The 21,610-nt window shown below is 37.7% G+C and overlaps 1 protein-coding gene across 1 annotated transcript in view; it reads right to left on the bottom strand.

Annotated features, from left to right (window-relative positions):
- Positions 1-21,610, bottom strand: part of clcn2a (chloride channel, voltage-sensitive 2a) — a 46,668-nt gene that overhangs the window by 17,728 nt on the left and 7,330 nt on the right. Inside the window, exons 2-4 of the mRNA XM_016235407.1 lie at positions 5,574-5,727; positions 1,714-1,845; positions 1,409-1,463 (exon numbers count right to left, since the gene is read on the bottom strand). Coding sequence (XP_016090893.1) covers positions 1,409-1,463; positions 1,714-1,845; positions 5,574-5,727 — 341 coding nt within the window. The remainder of the gene's footprint in view (positions 1-1,408; positions 1,464-1,713; positions 1,846-5,573; positions 5,728-21,610) is intronic.

The raw sequence follows: 21,610 nt of genomic DNA, 5'->3' as shown, positions 1-21,610 counted from the left end.
AAACCCTAGAGAACCCTCAGCTGCTTGTTTGTACGATACACGCAGATGAGACTGGAAGAACAAGGCCATGACGTTTCAGTTGCAGTGACATGTAAAGTTGTGATACAAACACAAGTCATTGGTAACGCTTTATAATATCTCTCATTAATGGGTCATTATTAACAGGCCATTTCATTAAGATGCATTTAACAAATATTACATGATGTTTCATTGATCAATAGTTAAAGTACAGTCACATATTATTAGCAGATGGTACCCCAACTATTGTTGTTTTAATTTTTTTCCCTTTTCAAGAACAGTCTGAAAATATCAGGCAGATTCAAACTAAAACTAAATCTGTGTGCACAAAAGAGCAAAATGTTGGAACATGTGCACATTTGTTGTGCTCTTTTATTAGTTTTTCCATTCATTTTCCTACCCAATTCGACAGTTGTCTTGAAGTTATACTGACACCTATTGGTTTGGATAAAAAAGCTGAGGTTTTTTTAATTGAAGAAATGCCCATTAACTGAATCACACTATAGACTATACTGCTACATTTACTTGTACACTGTTATTTAGTTGTTAATTGTTTCAATTCATTTTCCTGACTGATTTGACAACTTTATACTGACACCTACTGGCGTGGATAAAATTGAAGAAATGCCCCTAACTGAATCAAAAGTGCACACTAATAGGATGATCACTGGGATCATTTGAATTAGCTGAATATGATCTCAGTGGTTCTCCTGGTGTTTTCAAAGTCCCTTTAAGGCAAGTCATTTCACTCGGCGGCCATCTTTGAAACTCCTCTTGGGCATGCATATGCAGCTCCTATCTCTCTGAATGGGCAAATTCTCAAATTCTCCAAAACTGTTCACCAAGCTTTAGATTAAATTTTATATTTGAAATCAACAATGAAATCTGACAACAACTGTCTCATAACTGATGAAAAAACAACTGTTGTTTCTTTCGCGTGTCTCAGTACGCTGACTGTTTTTATAGCAACCGGGACTTCTAACGGCAGCTGCTGTGACACGCTGACTTTACCGATGAGCAATTGGCCCTGTCCTGTACATTGAGCGCTCTTGCACATTTGCAATGGCAGTTGTTTGCCATTTGTCAATTTATGAGTCTAAAGCTTGTTGTGCACCCTTAATGCTCCCTTCCTGGTGTAGACTCCACAGCAGACTACCACTGACAGTCCATGCGACATTACAAGACCAAGGTGTGGACTCAGAGAAGAAACAGGCACTGTGTAATATAAAATAGTTTTTTGGGGCCATTAATACGGGTTCTACATTTCATGTGAATGCACATCATTTTAATATATCTGTCATAACATATCTAGGACTTCACAAGTACTACTTGGCAAGTACTGCTTGTTTTTTTTGTACATTTCTGAGGTGTTTTTATATGTGGAAAGCACTTGATGCAGCTAATGCCGTAACATTGCCCTTGATATGTGCTAAGACAATTCTGTGCTTTTTTGTCAATTGACTGAACTGCCACACCCCCAGTCCTTGTAAATAAACTCATTCTTTTGTAAAAAGAGGTCAGTGAGTTGGCACCAATTCGTTCAAGCATTAATGCACCTTCAGTCCCAGAATACACATGATGATGATATCCATCTGAAAAAAAAACAATACTTGACTGATTCAATGACACCATCTGTACTTTCATGGAACCCTGTCAGGCAGAAAATTGTCCTTTTCTTTCTTTTCTCTCTCTTACCTTGCTGGCAGAAGGCAATAGTGTAGTCCATAGCCCAGCTGACCAATGCCATGAGGAGCCCCAGGAGGATGAGAAAGATCCAGTCTTCACCCACACGGGAAATCAGGAACTTCCGACACCGTGAAGTGCAGACTGCAGACAGAAATTATAGAGATTACCAAGAAAAAGAAAATTCAGTCATCATGACATATACTCACCCTAATGTCATTCCAAAACTGTATTACTTTCGTTTTATTTTTTATAAACACAAATGGTGAATTATAATAATATGCTGTTTGCTCCTGTCCAAGCAGTTCTAAGTAATGATCACCAAGGCACTGAAGCTTAAAAATATGCAAAACCAGTAGAAAAATCTATTTATACTACTACAATCAAAAGATTGGGGTCTGCAAGTCTCTTCTGCAGGCCAAGAGTGCATTTATTTGATCAAAAATACAGTAAAAATGTAATATTGTGAAATACTTTTACAGTTAAAAAACTGTTTCTATTTGAATATATTTTAATATGTAAATCATTCCTGTAGCATTACTCCAGTCTTCAGTGTCACATGATCTTTCAGAAATCATTCTGATGTGCTGATTTGGTGCTCAAGAAACATTCCTTATCATCAATGTTGAAAACAGTTGTGCTGCTTAATATATTTATAACTGTTGTGTACTTAATAGTCTGTGTGTGTGTGTGTGTGTGTGTGTGTGTGTGTGTGTATAGATAGAGAGAGAAAGAGAGAGAAAGAGAGAGAAAGAGAGAGAGAGAGCACATGAGTCATGTGGAATACTTTTATAATGCATCTATAGTAATTGCATAGCAAGAGCAAAATTCTTACATTTTCTATTCTTCAATTTAATGATCAAGGGGTGTGAGTAAATTCAGTCATAATTTTCGTTTTTGAGTGATCTAAACTATTAGGCACCTACAACATCCTCTGTTTCCCTGTTCTTTAGGTCAGTCTGTGTTCACAACATAGAGATAGGCTGTATGAATAGGAAATGACCTAGAACCCAAGAGCAATTACCCGAACCTAGCAGTAGGTGCACAGTATGCTTTAATGAAGTTAACAATTGCTCATAAAAAAGCTGTTTTCCCCTGGAATCCCATGTTTCCAGACTCATGAGAAAACGGAGAGTGTGAACACTTGCACTCGCATTCGGAGTGTCCTACTTGCTTTTCTGAAATGAGACAGCCTCGATGACGTATGCAGCCTTCGAATGCGACCTCCGGAGGACGCAGCCTTCTAAATGAGACACAGCTTATGTGAGTGTCCCACTTCAGGTCCTGAGAGATTGTGGTGGCCAGGAACGCAAATAATGCGTTTTAAAAAACGCATTATTTTTCACATAATTTACCTTTATTCTTTACCGTTCTGTCCCTTCTCTGATAAACGCGCTGATCATTTCCTGCTTTTATGACGCCACTCCCTCAGAAATACACGATGGACTCTGATTGGTTAGCTAGTCCAGTGTGTTATGATTCGCTAAACCGCCTCTAGTGCGCGTCTGAACATCCTGCCCCTCACCTCAGCGGCATGTGCTCCGGTTGTATTGTAAACAATGGCGTCGTCTATATTGCTCATCAATTTGAGCCCGATTGAGATGCAGAGGATATTAGTAAAGAGGATCGCGCAGAACCTGTGCAAGCACGGCTCTTAATGGTATGTTTGTTTGTTGTTATCTCATACTTTTAGATACACTATTATTTGTGAATGTTACTGCTTCTGTTAGCTTTTCATATCTGTTTTTATCCTGATTAAAGCTTTAATACAGTATGGCATAGGGCTGCACGATTAATCGAATGCGATTGTCATGCGCTTTTTGTTAGTAAAGCCGGTTCTGTAATCAGCAGTAAATCATCATCACATGCTTTCAGATGGAGCAGCATTTACTACACCGAGCTGTAGTTCACTGACAAGTTACGACAAGATGATTTTATTGTGCGATTATGAAATCGAAGACATCGTTCGCGATAATGACAGCTGTTTGCATAGCTTCTCAGTGAACTACGGTTCTGTGTAGTAAATGCTGGTCCACCTGAAAGCATGTGAAAATACCACATTTAATAACATATTTTTACTCCAAACTCACTTCATAATGTCAGTCGAGTGTTTGAAATAAAGCCTTCTGTGAGATGATGTGGCTTCTTACACAGAATAAGGCACGCAACATATTTCATAGTATTTAAGCAGAGATAAAGGCATTGCATTATAAATATACTTTATTTTAATGAAAATTATAATAATAATAACTCAGATATATATTGTCGTAGTCGTGTGTTTATTAGTCACGTTGAATCAATAAAAGCAGTTGAATCTTCTGTTTATTCAGCTGCAGCGTTAGGCATTTCCTGGGTTTCTTCTGCGAGGTGTATTTGGAGTTTCAGCGCGAGAGCGCCCTCTGGCCTTTGGATGGAGATTTACTACTGATCACAGAACCGCGTTTCACTGAAAGATACGCATGACAATCGCAGCTTCTGTCGAATCGCGATTTCGATTTATCGTGCAGCCCTAGTATGGCAACTGCATGCATAACGCTTCTCATAGCTATGTGAAAATAAGTGTATAAATGGTGTATAAACAGAGCTGAGCTGATGATCTGAATGAGAGAGAGAGAGCGAGAGAGACCTGATGATCTGAATGAGAGAGCGAGCGAGAGAGAGAGAGAGAGAGAGAGAGAGAGAGATGCAGAGCATATGTAGAGCAGGGGAACGCGAGGAACAGTATTGAGAACCACTGCTTTAGAACATTGATTTTGAAACTTGTGAATCCATTAGAATCGTTAGAAGACAGAATCACGATTCATATATGAATAGATTTTTATGTGCACCCCTAGTTTTCTCTTCCTCTTCTCTAAAGCAGCACAGCATGGCCTCGCCCTCTTCGTTGCTTGTTCCCGGGGGCGGGGTTTATCAGGGTTTGTGACGAGCCGTTTTTGTAGGCCCCAAAAAATAAAATTTACTGAAAATTTACTCAGCCTCAGGCCATCAAAGATGTTGATGTGTTTGATTCTTCATCGGAACAGATTTGGAGAAGTTTAACATTACATCACTTGCTTACCAATGGATTCTCTGCAGTGAATGGGTGCCGTCAGAATGAGAGTTCTAACAGCTGATAAAAACATCACAATAATCCACAAGTAATCAGCATGACTCCAGTCTATCAAGTAACGCCTTGTGAAGTGAAAAGCTGCATGTTTGTAAGAAGCAAATCCATCATGATTTTGAAACTTGTGAATCCATTAGAATCGTTAGAAGACAGAATCACGATTCATATATGAATAGATTTTTATGTGCACCCCTAGTTTTCTCTTCCTCTTCTCTAAAGCAGCACAGCATGGCCTCGCCCTCTTCGTTGCTTGTTCCCGGGGGCGGGGTTTATCAGGGTTTGTGACGAGCCGTTTTTGTAGGCCTTAAACTGCCAGAATTTTAAAAGACGACATCTCCGTTTGCATTGAACTTTCAACTTCGCAAATTTGCAGATATTGTTTATGCTCAAACAGCAACATTACACACAAACTAACATTAAAAAAGTGAAATCGCAATCAACCACCCCTTTAATGCCAAGTTTTACTGCCACTGATTCCATGTGGACCTGAACAAGAGTGTAGATGTATCAGCCTGAGTAAATCCCTCCCACTTAGCTCCACCATAGGTCTCACCTAATCCCCAATTCCAGCAACTCTTCTTACCAACTCTTTTGCCTCCTGCCCTTTACAACCCTTTTTCTCTTTCGATCCCTGCTGCCCTTCATCCTTGTGGATTTGCTCTGCTTTCCTAGCTTTGCACTGTAGCCACTGCTGCAAATAGCATGCTATGATACTAGCAGACCAGCCAGCAAACAGTTGGCCCACGTATGTATACAGCACACCCACCTTGACACTTGGCACACGAGTCCTTCTCATACTCCATCAGTTCTGGAGCCTGGCCACGCACACTGGTGGTCCTCCGCAGTGCTCCATCTTCACGCAGACGAGCTGCCTCTTCTTTGGCATAGGCCCCCAACTCCTGTGTATAGCGTCCATACATCTGAAAGTTAGACAGGGGTGAATGAAGATTTTACCTGGGAAGGAAATGAAGGGAAACCAAGCCGAGAAATGCTTCACTGAAATAATGTACAACTTAACAGGCTGTTCAAAAACCCATCAAATAAATGAAGGTAGTCTGTCACAGGTTCCTGTCCCTGAGTACGATTCCTGAAACATTGGAATGATGATTGGAACACTACCATGCTTCACTGCAATGGTGCTATTTGTGAGATTTATATAGTTAAAGTAAGAGTTAACCCAAAAAATAAAATTTACTGAAAATTTACTCAGCCTCAGGCCATCAAAGATGTTGATGTGTTTGATTCTTCATCGGAACAGATTTGGAGAAGTTTAACATTACATCACTTGCTTACCAATGGATTCTCTGCAGTGAATGGGTGCCGTCAGAATGAGAGTTCTAACAGCTGATAAAAACATCACAATAATCCACAAGTAATCAGCATGACTCCAGTCTATCAAGTAACGCCTTGTGAAGTGAAAAGCTGCATGTTTGTAAGAAGCAAATCCATCATTAAGGCATTTTAATTTTAAACTATTGCTTCTGGCCAAAATATGAGTTCATAATCCATAATCCAAACCATAATCCAAAATGATGCATCCACCAGTGAAAAAGTCAATCTCCTGCCGTCGTTTTACATCAAAACACACCAAAATATTTAGATGTTTAAAACTGTTTTGGACTGTTATTGTTTGTAAACTATGCTTGATCTGCACATATTTCTCTCCTGATTCAGACAAGATTACTTTTTCACTGGAGAAAGCAGTATTATGGATATAGGACTTGTCTTTTTGCTGGAAACAGCAGTCTGAAGTTAAAAACGTCTTAATGATTAATTTATTATAATGTGGTTGGATTACTGTAATGGTTTTATCAGCTGTTTCGACTCTCACTCTAATCTGATGGCACCCATTCACTGCAGATGAGCTATTGCTGAATAGGTCATGTAATGGTAAATTTCTCAAAATCAAATAAAGATGGCCTAAGGGTGAGTAAATTCTCATCACATTTTCACTTTTGGGTGAACTATTCCTTTAATCATCCACATTTGACCTCATTGGACCATGGAAATTGTTGAGTCACTCTCATTCCTATAGGAAAAGTCCACCTGAGATGTGATTTGAGCTCTTGTCCATACAAGACTCGCAAGACTACAGAGTTATGAATTGTTGATGTTGTTGTTCTCAAGCATGTTCTTCAATCTTTCATGGAGGCTGTGTTCTATGTTCCTGTGAGCATTTTCGTGATCTTTTTTCCTAAGGCTCTGTCCACCTAGTTGAACAACTAGGTGAAAAAAAGTTCTGAGCAGATTCAGAGATGTTCCACAATTTTTGTACATAGTTTACTTTTCTTAAAGGTATGTTCAATGCTTTGGAAATGTCCTACGTACTTGCCCTGAGTGGAATTTCATATGTATCTTGATGCAGTTTGGCTTTGAAAGTGCCTTTGTCCTGATGACGTAATGTTTCCTTAGAACTGCAAAGAGATGCTCCCACACAGACCCAGGTGTGTTTTATTTTGAATTCATGTACCTCATACCTCAGATGCAGATACACAGATTCCAGTTAAATCATAGTGCAATTTCTGTGTTGTTCCATTGGTTAGCTCAGTAATAATTTAGCTGTTAAATCAAGTCACTAAATACTTGTTCATTCAATTATTATTATTATTAATAAACATGTTTAATGTGTGTGTCTTCAAATATGGGCATTTGGGTACCAAGTTTTTATTTATACAACAGATTTTCACATTTTTGTTATAAAAAAGGTCAGATTAAAGTGGAAACTTTACTGTACATGTTCCAGACAGACTGTGATGTAATTTATTCAGCATTTAACATTGTTATGCCAGTAGATGGTGACAAATGACTTGTCTTGTCTTGTCAATGACTCAGCTACTCAACTGATTTGTTCAAAGACCACAATTCATTCAGGAACAAAGTAAGTGATGTGATGTGAGTGAGTGAGTGAGTCATTGAATCATTTACATAACCATTCATTTTAAAAAACACAATTCATTCAGGAATGATGCACCACTACTCAATAGTTTATTCTGCTTGTGTTATATTCCTAATTATAGGCCTACTTTATAATAGTCCTTACAGTTTTATACTAGGTTCTGCCTTCTGTGTCATTTGCAGTGCTTCAGGGATGAGTAACACATTCTATTATGTAAGAATAGAGTCTTTTACTTTTGTAAAAAAAAAATTTTTTTGATTTTCAAATACCTTGGAAAGCTTCAATCAAATGTTATAATGGTGTGATTCATCTCTGTGCTGGTTGGTTAGGGTCACAGAAAAGAATACTTCTGTAATGAAGGATACTGGAAAAGTGTGCATGTTAATCAGCTAATCAGCTGTGGGCCTGCTATTGTCTGGAAATGTGTCAGTTAATATAGAATGTCTGATGTTCTTATTACTTGGAGTCATGATAAAGGATGGAGCAAACTGCAGTTATTTATCAGTACTCAATGTGTGTGTTCAGCTATCACATATACCATTATTGTTTGGGTGTTTACTACCAAGCGGTGGGCATGGTTCACTAACATAAGTGTAAAACATATTTTCCCCCTATGATTCTTTCTTTTTAGAACAGAGTGGAGAACTATCATTAAATAATCCACGATGATCACATTACACAAAACTGAAATTGCACGTCAAAATAACACATTGTCAATATTTTTTGAGACCCCCCAAAATTTCACAAATCACGTTTTCAGGGGAGCCCATGTCTTATTAAGGGGAGCCGAGCTCCTCCTAGCTCCCCCGTAGTTCGCACCCTGGCTGTACTTAGTAAACCAATCACAACTGACTGGGTCATCTGACCAATCGGAGCAGAGTAGCTTCACGCAAAGGAGGGGTTTGGAAAGATGAATCTTTGAATGAATCGTTTGAGAGTCCTTGAGAAATAACATAAAATTAAATGCATGTTATAAGAAAATGAACCTGTTTTTTGATCTTGCATGCATGTAAACCTGTTGTTGGGGACTCCCAAAACCAAATTATGATCCTAGGGGCACTAGGGCACTACTTTCACATTTTGCTGCATTCAGCTGATATACGGTAATGTCAAACAGTGAGACTCAAGTAGTTTAAAACAGCATGCTTGATTGGTGGTTCAGTATGGTAATATTCAGTACAAAACTATTTTGGAAACTAAAACAAAGAAGCATACTAAACATCAGCATTTTCCAACCAGCCTGCTGCCAATGAATATTTCACTAGTCAATAAAGTAGTCAGATTATTGCACACAGTCCCATGAGACCATAAATCAAACTGAAATCTATACTTCTATTCTCTGACTGCCCAGCACAAGTTTTCTGAGGCGATCTTGAGAATGTGATTTAAATGAGCAGTGAAACTCAAACCCAAATGGCTTGTTATTTGATAAAGATCCTGTATTGTTTTCGTGTTGTTATACATCGGCAAAAGACAAATAAAGATATAATGAGCAGATATGTCCCTGTTTAATCAATCAGTCTGGAAACTGGATAAACAATAACTTTCAAGTTAAAAAAATGAAAAGGTTTATTCTGTTTCTGGTTTTCAGGAACACCATGGGAGACATATTGAGGACACTGCAAAACAATTTAAAGAGACAGAGATACAAATTTACAGAAGGCTGGATACTGATACTTAGAAAAGTCTCTGTAATTTATGTTTTTAAGCCATAGCACAGCTTTATGCATCACATAAGAAACCACAGACCATGATTTCTGTTTGAGATTCAAAAGCCCGACAAACGCTTTATCAAGTTGATCAAGGCAGGAGAAGAAGTGATGTTAAATAAACTGAGCAATTTATTTACTGGATTGCTGGATTTGTTCGTTGCGTCATTGTCAAAGCTTAGTCTGAATTAATTTGACTAGAGACACATTCAATAAGTGTTTTAACAAAAGCAATGTAAAAATACTTTGTATAGTGTGGAAGATCTTGAAATAGAGACAATGCCTTATATTTAGACGATACAGCACACAACATAAATAGCAACAACTGCCAATGATGAGTAAATCTTAGCGAGTTATAAATATTTCTTAACACCTATTAAAACTGTTTTTTGCATTATTTTTACTAAAATGTCTGTGTCACTATGACAATGATATTTAGCAGTTTTTCAATTCATATTTGTTCGTGCGCTTGGGCATGGGCTTACAATGAATTACAAAGATACATAACAGCTACAAGTGTATGCACTACTTGCTTTATGCAAGCACTATAATTAATACCATAATTCCTACGTTCAATTAGGCCTAAGACATTGAGAGTCACGCAGACCTATAACAACCCAGCCACAACACATAATTGCGAAGAACATGCCTTACCTTAACACAGAACCGACCACAGAGTCCAACGTTTATATTTTTTCTACGAATCTTTGAGTTAACATGTACTAAACATGAGTGGAATTTGCACCGCAGCGCCCCCACACCTTGATGCTCATGACAAGAATAGCATGTATGTATAGTTATCTTTATTGAAGTGAATTAGGTTTAAATCGCCGTCATGCATGAATGAATGATATTTTTGCAATTTTACACAAAATAATCCACGATGATCACATTACACAAAACTGAAATTGCACGTCAAAATAACACATTGTCAATATTTTTTGAGACCCCCCAAAATTTCACAAATCACGTTTTCAGGGGAGCCCATGTCTTATTAAGGGGAGCCGAGCTCCTCCTAGCTCCCCCGTAGTTCGCACCCTGGCTGTACTTAGTAAACCAATCACAACTGACTGGGTCATCTGACCAATCGGAGCAGAGTAGCTTCACGCAAAGGAGGGGTTTGGAAAGATGAATCTTTGAATGAATCGTTTGAGAGTCCTTGAGAAATAACATAAAATTAAATGCATGTTATAAGAAAATGAACCTGTTTTTTGATCTTGCATGCATGTAAACCTGTTGTTGGGGACTCCCAAAACCAAATTATGATCCTAGGGGCACTAGGGCACTACTTTCACATTTTGCTGCATTCAGCTGATATACGGTAATGTCAAACAGTGAGACTCAAGTAGTTTAAAACAGCATGCTTGATTGGTGGTTCAATATGGTAATATTCAGTACAAAACTATTTTGGAAACTAAAACAAAGAAGCATACTAAACATCAGCATTTTCCAACCAGCCTGCTGCCAATGAATATTTCACTAGTCAATAAAGTAGTCAGATTATTGCACACAGTCCCATGAGACCATAAATCAAACTGAAATCTATACTTCTATTCTCTGACTGCCCAGCACAAGTTTTCTGAGGCGATCTTGAGAATGTGATTTAAATGAGCAGTGAAACTCAAACCCAAATGGCTTGTTATTTGATAAAGATCCTGTATTGTTTTCGTGTTGTTATACATCGGCAAAAGACAAATAAAGATATAATGAGCAGATATGTCCCTGTTTAATCAATCAGTCTGGAAACTGGATAAACAATAACTTTCAAGTTAAAAAAATGAAAAGGTTTATTCTGTTTCTGGTTTTCAGGAACACCATGGGAGACATATTGAGGACACTGCAAAACAATTTAAAGAGACAGAGATACAAATTTACAGAAGGCTGGATACTGATACTTAGAAAAGTCTCTGTAATTTATGTTTTTAAGCCATAGCACAGCTTTATGCATCACATAAGAAACCACAGACCATGATTTCTGTTTGAGATTCAAAAGCCCGACAAACGCTTTATCAAGTTGATCAAGGCAGGAGAAGAAGTGATGTTAAATAAACTGAGCAATTTATTTACTGGATTGCTGGATTTGTTCGTTGCGTCATTGTCAAAGCTTAGTCTGAATTAATTTGACTAGAGACACATTCAATAAGTGTTTTAACAAAAGCAATGTAAAAATACTTTGTATAGTGTGGAAGATCTTGAAATAGAGACAATGCCTTATATTTAGACGATACAGCACACAACATAAATAGCAACAACTGCCAATGATGAGTAAATCTTAGCGAGTTATAAATATTTCTTAACACCTATTAAAACTGTTTTTTGCATTATTTTTACTAAAATGTCTGTGTCACTATGACAATGATATTTAGCAGTTTTTCAATTCATATTTGTGACAAAAAACATAGGTCATTGTGTCAGTCATAGCATATCTGTTTATCAAATGAAACTGCATTTGCCACACACACACAAAAAAAGAAAAACAAGAAGACACATTGTGATTTGGTCTTATGTTAATTTTTGTGGCTTAATGTGGGAAGCAATTGACATACGCATCTCCACATGGAGTACTGGAGAAAAAGAAAATTACACAGCCAAAATAAAACTCTTTTAAAATAGTTAGAAAACATGCTTTAGTAGGATGATTTGAATCACTATGGTTTGAAACGTGCATATCCCATTAGTGATGGTCAGACTCGTCTTAGAATTGCTCGCCAAACCCATTTGGTGCACTTTAAAAAAGTCTAACAGAGATTGTTGGAGTATGTTTTACAAGTAAATACTTTTTCAGTTTTTCTACTTCAAAATTCCACGATTCATTCAATGTGTAACCTGCCATTTCTTTGTAATTATTTGTGAAATTAGTGAAAATTGTTTCCTATGCCAATTTATTTTCAGTGTGTTGAGCGAGGTTCAATTTTGGACCCTGATTGGAGATCTGATTAAAGTGTCAATCAATTTTACAATTTTCTTTTCGGGGAGTCGGTTCTTTCAGCAAATTAATCGCGAATTTGCAACAATGCTTTGAACAACTTCAATCCTCCAGCTGAATTTCCATTTCATTACGTTCAACTGTATCATCCTGACATGATTTTGTCCTCAGATATTTCAAAAAATCCTCATGTGTGGGTGACGTAAGGGGGTATTTTGAGCCATTCCCACCCATTGTAACCCAGTCCTCTACCTTTCCCTATTCCTTTCTTCTCCCATCCCTCGTTCTTACCATCAGCTGCTCCCACACAGGCACATGCCCACGGCACTAAAGATGGAGAGACAGGGATATTGGCAGGTTCGTTGTGTAGTGCCACAATCCCTCTCTCCTACTCCCGCCTCCTGTTTCTCCCTCTCTCTCTGTTCTATAAACACATGGCGCTCTGATCTGAGGAGCTCAGCCGCCAGCGGCACATTGAGATGAGCATCACGATTCCAGTAGACTCTCTCTTTGCTCACATGAGCAGGTGCAAGTCATAGAGAGAAAGCAAAGCAGACCGACGTGGATTGATCCACACACTCCTCTTCCTCGTTTCACACAACCTTTGCACTCCTTTGTCACTCATTCAGAACATCTACCCACCTGAAGCCATCACCCGACACGCGATGCCTAATCGTCTTCATCAGCTTGGCACCCGTCCCTCTTGGACAGCTTGATATATTAGTCTGGCCCAATTAAACTCTCCCATCATTTACTAACAGAGTGACATTTAACCTTAGCAACACAAGCTGTCACATTCAATGACCTGCTGCAGCCAATCAAATTGCACGGCCGAAATGTGATGCTCCTATCGTAGGTGAGCTCCTGACCTCTCCCAGAAATTCGGAAAAGGGTTTAGGCGACGAGCTATGAAAAACAAGGTTTACCCAACAGATGCTGCCTCATCACATCATGCTCAACCCTGCCAACACTTCAGGGCACGCTCAATTGATACAATAAGCCTCTAAAGTATTCCCCTTCAGAATCCTAGCGGTCAGATAGACCTGCGTCATTTTGACCAAGAAGGGCAGTGCACACGCTACACGCCCCTGTCAGTAAGCAGTTGTCGGGCAAACGGGGCACACTTATCAATTCTCTCACACAGCTGGTACTAGAAGTCAGGTCTGACAGTGTTGTTATCACTTGCAACAGTTCAATAACTGTTGTAGGGTTAAAGACGTGAAGATCTTGATTTTCCGCCCTATCTACCCTGTTGAAAAAAACAGCATATATGCTGGTTAGGTATGTTTTGAAGCATGGCAGCTGGTTTGAGCTGGTTTAAACTGATCCTTAGTTGGTCATGAACTGGTTTAAGCTGGTCCTGAGCTGGTCCTAAGCTGGCCTAAGCAACCAGCTCCTGCTCAGGACCAGCTCAACTGCAATCTATCATGGCGGTGCCCACTGCCCATTATAGATCAACTAACTTCTTTATTATAAAGGTGTTTAAACAAAATAGATTTACTTACATGTATTTGATCATTGGAATATCAGATATTTTACAATATAGTAATAAGTTTGTGAATACTTTTAATAAAAAGGAAAAATTAAATAAAATCAGTCATACAGTGCTATTGTTGCTGTGATGTGTCATGTGACAAGGTTGAAATAATAAAGTGATAAATGAGTGAGTGACGTGACATGACATGTGGTCAAGTATGGTGACCCATACTCGGAATTAGTGCTCTGCATTTACCCATCCTAAGTGCACACACACAGCAGTGAACACACACAAACCGTGAACACACACCCGGAGCAGTGGGCAGCCATTTATGCTGCGGCGCTCGGGGAGCAGTTGGGGGTTCAGTGCCTTGCTCAAGGGCACCTCAGTCGTGGTATTGAAGGTGGGAGAGAGCGCTGTACATTCACTCCCCCCACCTACAATCCCTACTGGTATGAGACTCGAACCCACAACCTTTTGGGTTATGAGTCCGACTCTCTAACCATTAGGCCACGACTTCCCCTAAATAATTCAATACACAAGAAGTTAATATTAAGTGACTTATGTTGTCTGACTATAACACTATTGTCTGATTTTGCTCTATTTCGTCGTCGAAAATAGTTTAAAACAAAGACACAGCGGAGCCGCAGCGTATCTCCATTCAACCCAGCGGTGTTTCGTTTATGAATGAACTGCGTTTTTGAACGAATCTAGTGAGTCAGTGATTCATGATTACCCATTCATAAAGACAGTCACTTGATTCATTCCTGAATGATTCAGCTGTTCGAATGAATCAATTGAATGAATGATTCAGTGATAAAAATAAGACTTGCCGCCACCTGCAGTTTTAGTTTCATTTTTAAAGTATCTTTTCAGTTATTTAAATCATTTAATATTTCTATATTCAAAATTTTATATTTAAAACATTAATCTCATCATGAATTGCACTCATTCCACTTCTGAGCCTCATTAAATGTCTGAAAGTACATCAAGCCACTTTTGTGTTCTTCTGTGCCACCTCTACAAATTAATTTTGTTAATACTGGTTTCATTTGATTGGTAACTTATATTCCTTATTCTACTTGTTCTTATTCTGTAGTTTTAATTTAAAAAAAATTAAAAGCTTATAAAATAAAATTTTTTCAAGAATTTGACAAAAGATGACATACAAGTTAGAGGAGTCAAATATCACCTCGTAATGGGAAGGCTACTTTTTGATAACATTTTGGATTATTGATTAGAAGGTGCTGCTAAAATTTTGAACGTGCTCCTAAAAAAAAGTAAGCGTAGAGCCCTGACATCTTGCCTCTGTATAATGCATATTAAAGTTCATAAGTGCAGCGCTGCTTTGTTTACAGCGGAAACCAGGAAACGCTTTAAGCGCCACCTGCTGGCAGAGAGTGAATCTGCATTGCATTCAGCTCTGCTGTTTCTGTTTCATGCAGATATTTTTATGTATAGTTTCACAAAACTGAACTCAAACCATTCTGTTTTTGCTTCAAATTTCAAAACTATACAATCCAATTTAGATTAAAAACTGCTCATGTTGCATGTATGCAGCATCTTTGTTTGGATCGTGATTAATTTTTATCTCTAATTTTAAATGGAAAAAGCACAGATAAAGCCTTAGTTTGTTTATATGAAGAGATTTATTTTATTTGTGTTATTTATTTGATTTGGGGCTTGTTTTAAAATTTCAATTTAGTTTTGTTATTTACATTTACATTATATTTAAATGTTGTTATTTAGCATACACTGTTATCCAAAGCGACTTACAAATGAGTACAATAAAAGCAATCAAAACCAACAAAAGAGGAATAATATGCAAGTGCTATATTAGTATATTATTATAGTGTTATATTTCAATTTCTCAAAGAAATGTGCAGCATTTTGTCCAAGCAATAATAAAATTACACATTTAATTTATAATTTGTCTTAAATCTCATTTTGTAAAAAAAAATAAATAAATTGTGAATCGAATCGAATCGTGAAATCAAAATCGTGAATTGAATCGAATCGTGAGTTGAGTGAATCGTTACATCCCTAGCTAGAATATTTGAAACGTATGTGTAAAAGGGTTAATTGATTTAAAAATTACATTAATTATGCTATTCATTTTGATAATTGGCAAAAGTAAAGAAAATAAATAAATAAACATTTGTCTAAATCAAAGTCATGTGGTAGGACCCATGGAACTACCATGGCATGAGACGTAAAAGAGTGAGGCGTGGGACAATTTTATGTTTGTGTGTGTGTGGTATTTGTCTATTGAGCAACACAAATAAAACATTTACAGGCACAGGGTTGGATATTCCAAATATTTTTCGATTGTGGGAGGCAGTGAGGAAAAGCTGAGGTTCTGCCTGGCTCGCCAAATTTGACAAAGTAAGATTTGAAGCATTGTGTGTTGGTGGAACTGCACAAAATAATCTATGGCACCAGAGTGAAACAGAATCTTTTGAAAAAGGGTCTGAAAATCCATGTAGACCTCTACCTGACCTAGTCAAGCTTAGTTTATGGTCCCAAACAATTTATAGAAAAATGCTTTTTACTTGATGGTTACACCACATGGCATTTTAGAGGCATTCAATTTAATCTTTTTTTTTGGAAAATGTTATAAAAGTTTTTCAAAACCATATTAAACTAACATGGATACAAAGAGTAGGTTTCTAAAAACTTGTAACATGTAAAATTTCCTCTTTATCAAGGACGCAATGTCATTGACCTGTACATTTACTGGTACACAGCTAGCATGAATGCTAATCAAAAATACATGCAGAGACAAAATCTGAAGGAGGGTTTCAGGTGGATATGAGTGGCCTGTGGCAAAGATCTCTCTGAAGGGTTTTGGAGTGTAAATGGAGCCTTTTACCACTTCTGCCTCAGAGCCTCAGAGCCTTTAGCCAGCCAACTGAGAGCATTAAGTGCCCTGTCCTGCGTTGCTAAGGCAGGTGCGGCGCTCCACTACATGTTAAATGGGATATTATAGCCACCACAATTAAATATGTCTGTGTACTGCAGGATTTTTGCTGTCCTTCATGATTGCTCCTTGTCAGACTGTGCAATATGACCCCATTGAGACATATTTTATGTTAACTGTACGATGTGCATCTTAGCTGAGACTTTGGTTATGATTGACAGCCATGACTGGGCGTTTTACAGTCCCATCACATTCTGACATCCTCACTGACATGCAAAACTGAAATGGGCTGCTCAAACAAAAGCAAGCAGTTTTTTTTAAGTATCTGGTGTCTGTAGCTAGGCTAAAGAAGATGTCATTCTTCACACCAGACACCAGAGATAATTTTGATAGTATGAACATAACTTGAAGGTTAAAGACATTTGTGTTAAGCCTATCATATGGACAAATATTTTCAACTGAACGTCCCTGTCTCTTTTGGTCTCTATCCAGACACACACACTGATAACATCATCAATTGCTGTGCTTCAATTGGTTCTTCATTAGATGGGTGTTGTGGCAAGTCAATGTTGGAAGAAGGAACCCTGGAGCAAAGGAGCAGGCCCGGCTCGGAAAAGTTATCAATCATGAGTACTTCCACCTGCTTGCCCTCCAGATATGGGAACCACCCCCAACAGTAGCCAATGATGGCCCAATGGAGGTCATCATTAAGCTAGGATCTCTGCTTCAGTCTGGGGTGGGTGGCCCCAGGACGAGATAATGAAACTCTGGATGGCCTAGGGAACAGACCAGCTAAAGAGTAACAAGAGATAACCTGCTGTAGAACAGAGAAACGGAACCTTGTCACGTCTTACTTGACGACCATTCTTCTGCTCTGTCTTCCCTTTTGAGGTGGCCCAGTGGTGAAAGAGACAAAGGGAACAAAGCCGCCAAAGATACCCCAGACCAGGAAGAACCTAATTTCCAGTTTAAATTTCCTTTTGACCTTCCTATTTTCTTGGCTAAATAAAATATGTTTTGTTAACTCTGCATCTGCCTCTCTTGTGGTCGTATTTTGTGGCAACTTAAACCTCACATATCCCTAGGACATCACAGTGTCATAAGAGCAATCACACTGGAGAAATGTGGCCAACATATTTTGACATGACCAGAACTCAGTATGAGAAGATTCATCACAAAAGCAATTAATTGGTTATCATTGAGCATGTCACATTGAGACTGCTGATTCTGCATTACAACTTATTTGTTTTTACGATCTGCAAATCTTCTCGGTAAGCAAAAAATTGCCAAAAATTCAATGTGTCTTTGGGTTAGCCAACTGTACAGTAAACATGGGAAACAATTATCAAGCACATAAAGAAATTAAAAGAAATATAATTTTCTTAGTATTTGTCTTGTTTTCCAGTAAAATATATCTAAACATCATTTAAAGGATGCATTACCTTGAGAAGCAAGATTGGGTGAAATAATAAGATTTGATTTCAGAAATCTTTCAAGTACTTCACTAAATTTGTTAATAATTGTTTAAAACCAAGGAAAAAAACTTTTTGCCAATAATAATAATAATAATAAAAGATTCTTTAACCTTTGTTTATTTAAAGGGGTCATATGATGCGATTTCAATTTTTCCTTTCTCTTTGGAGTGTTACAAGCTCTTGGTGCATAAAGAAGATCTGTAAAGTTGCAAAGACTAAAATCTCAAATCCAAAGAGATATTCTTTATAAAAGTTAAGAGTCAACCACGGCCACCTAAAATGGCTCACTGTTTCTATAAAGTTGGGCAGTTCCAACTTTGCAAGGACAGTCTGGTGCTTCTGACTCACAGCCTGTAAGTACGTTTTTTATATTTAAATAATTTGCCAATGATGATTCAAACGTGAATTTTGAGCAGTGTAGAGTAGGCTTGTTGTTTCTCCGGTCACAAATGCAGACATGGTTTTATGTTTACGCAGTGCGATACGCAACGCAATGTGTAAAAAGACAGTATAAGTCATTATAATCAGTAATTATGTCCCCACTGGATGCAACAAATGCCTCGTTTGTAATGGGTTTTATTGGTTTTGTCTCATCTAGTGATGTCCAGATCGCGAACGAATCGTTCTATTTAACCGGATATTCTTAGTGAACCAATCAAACCAGTTCACCAAATCGAACTGAATCGTTTGAGACGGTTTGCGTCTCCAGTACGCACTAATCCACAAATTACTTAAGTTATTTGGTTTATAAACGTGCCTGACACTCCCTCTGATGCGAAGTAAACCAATATCCCGAATGCACATTGTATTACACCAAATACACAACATAATGTTCTTTTTAGCAACATCATATGACCCCTTTAAACTTAATTTTGTTAGCACCATGCTCTACCAGTTGAGAAGATCAAAAACAAATGTTGCTGCCATGAAAATTATTTAAATAAAAGGGGGGGGGGGGCTTCCGTGTCACATGATCCTTCAGAAACTGTCAATTAAAAAAAACAAAAAAAACCTTACTTAACACCAAAGTTTTGAAAGGTAGTGTAAATACAGCTGTAATTTTAGTTTGTAGTGATAACAAGGTGGAAACTAAAACCTACCTCAGCTCTTGGCTTAAAAAATCAAATTTTGCACATATTCTTGATAGGGTGTTATCAAGCCTTTTTGTGCATCTTCTTTCCTCTAGTCGGGGCATTTGATGTCACATCTCTACAAGCAAGCTTATTAAGATATTGCACACGTTTTAGCTCCTCCATGTCAGACCTTCTTCAATATATATAATGGGAAAATTAAGGAAAAGGATGTATTGGATTAGCATTTAACAGAGCCAGAAGATGCATGAAAACAACCTCTGTCAGCAACCACAGCTCCTCCCGTTTCCCAAAACATCCCTTCTAAGAAAAAAACAAAAAAAGAATCAAGGCATTGATCCCATTACACTAATGACTCCTCTGCAATCCAGTGCACCTGGTGTGGGCCAATTTGACATTGAGCCAGAATGAAGAATACTAAAGAATTGTGTAATATCTTTACCTGAGGTGTTGTATTAAATTATAGTGGTTTAGGGCCAAATGGTATTTCAGATGCTTGGATGGAGATCATGCGACTAAAAGCTGATTTGAGATTAAACTGCCTTCTTTAATCCATTTTGCAATCAGGTAGATATGGCTGTCATTAGGGCTGTTGCCTTGCCTGCTTAGGTTATCCATCGCTTCATTTGAGGGGGGAAAAAAATCATAAATGGGGTAGTCAAATCATCTCGGTGAGTGATGAATAGCATATCTATTCGGCATATAATTTATCCAAGAGCGTAAGAACACTGCTGATCAGTTTATGTGTATGCATGACCAAACCGCAGGCAGTACCACTGACTGTTAGAAACTTCCCACCACAACCTCTCTCTTGCCCATGGTTTGTGGGTAAAGTGTGAGGTCATTCGCATCTTCCTGCTTTAGTGACTGCACTGTAAAGATCCTCTAGCGGTGCTTAAAGCGTAATCACATGTCTGTGACTGCATGCACCATGCTGGAGATGAGTGGAGAGGTTGATGTCACACCGTAGGACTTGTCTCCTCTGCACATCTAAAGTCTTTGATCTCATCGGTGGCCGAAATCCTACTCCCCTTGATGGAGGACATTGGAAAGCTGTCTAAAATATCTGTTCTTGTACATCCTCAAGTCTGAAAGTTTAAAGGGACAGTTCATACAAAAATGAAAATTATCTCACATGCTTGTCATACCAACCTATTTCATTCTATGAAACACAAAAAGATGGTATGCAGAATTATCAAGCTTCAAAATAAAAATAATCATATCAAAAGAATCAATGTGGCTTTTGCGTTATATTCCAAGTGTTCTGAAGTCATGAAAAAAAATAGTTGAACCTTGTCTCCTCTGCACATCTAAAGTCTTTGATCTCATCGGTGGCCGAAATCCTACTCCCCTTGATGGAGGACATTGGAAAGCTGTCTAAAATATCTGTTCTTGTACATCCTCAAGTCTGAAAGTTTAAAGGGACAGTTCATACAAAAATGAAAATTATCTCACATGCTTGTCATACCAACCTATTTCATTCTATGAAACACAAAAAATGGTATGCAGAATTATCAAGCTTCAAAATAAAAATAATCATATCAAAAGAATCAATGTGGCTTTTGCGTTATATTCCAAGTGTTCTGAAGTCATATGAAAAAAAATAGTTGAAACGAAAGTTATTTAATTTAAATTTCAAGTTTTTCATTTCAAGTTGTGTTTTTCAAACTTGCCGTATCACAATCAAATTCTGTTTGCCATTAATGACATCAAATCTAGCTCAACTTGTCTATTAGCACCAGTTTTAAATGTACACTATGTAATTGTGCATTCTCTATTGACATCTGTGACACTGACATTTGAAATTTAAAATTGGCATATACTTACAGGAACAAAATTACAAAATTATTACGTAATGTATTCCTGTGATGGCAAAGCTGAAATTTCAACAGCCATTACTCCAGTCTTCAGGGGTTTCCTTCAGAAATCATCCTAATATAATGATTGCTTAACAAAACATTTTTTAAATGTGATACTTTTTTTGATGAATAGACAGTTCAAAAGAAAAGTGTTTACTTAAAATTGTGATATTTTGTCTGTTTGCCATTAATGACATCAAATCTAGCTCAACTTGTCTATTAGCACCAGTTTTAAATGTACACTATGTAATTGTGCATTCTCTATTGACATCTGTGACACTGACATTTGAAATTTAAAATTGGCATATACTTACAGGAACAAAATTACAAAATTATTACGTAATGTATTCCTGTGATGGCAAAGCTGAAATTTCAACAGCCATTACTCCAGTCTTCAGGGAAACATGATCCTTCAGAAATCATCCTAATATAATGATTGCTTAACAAAAC

This window comes from Sinocyclocheilus grahami, unplaced genomic scaffold (assembly GCF_001515645.1).
Source record: "Sinocyclocheilus grahami isolate Dianchi unplaced genomic scaffold, SAMN03320097.WGS_v1.1 scaffold467.1, whole genome shotgun sequence".
NCBI lineage: Eukaryota > Metazoa > Chordata > Actinopteri > Cypriniformes > Cyprinidae > Sinocyclocheilus > Sinocyclocheilus grahami.
The sequence above is the reverse complement of the archived record's forward strand: the minus strand, read 5'-3'. Positions and strand labels throughout refer to the sequence as shown.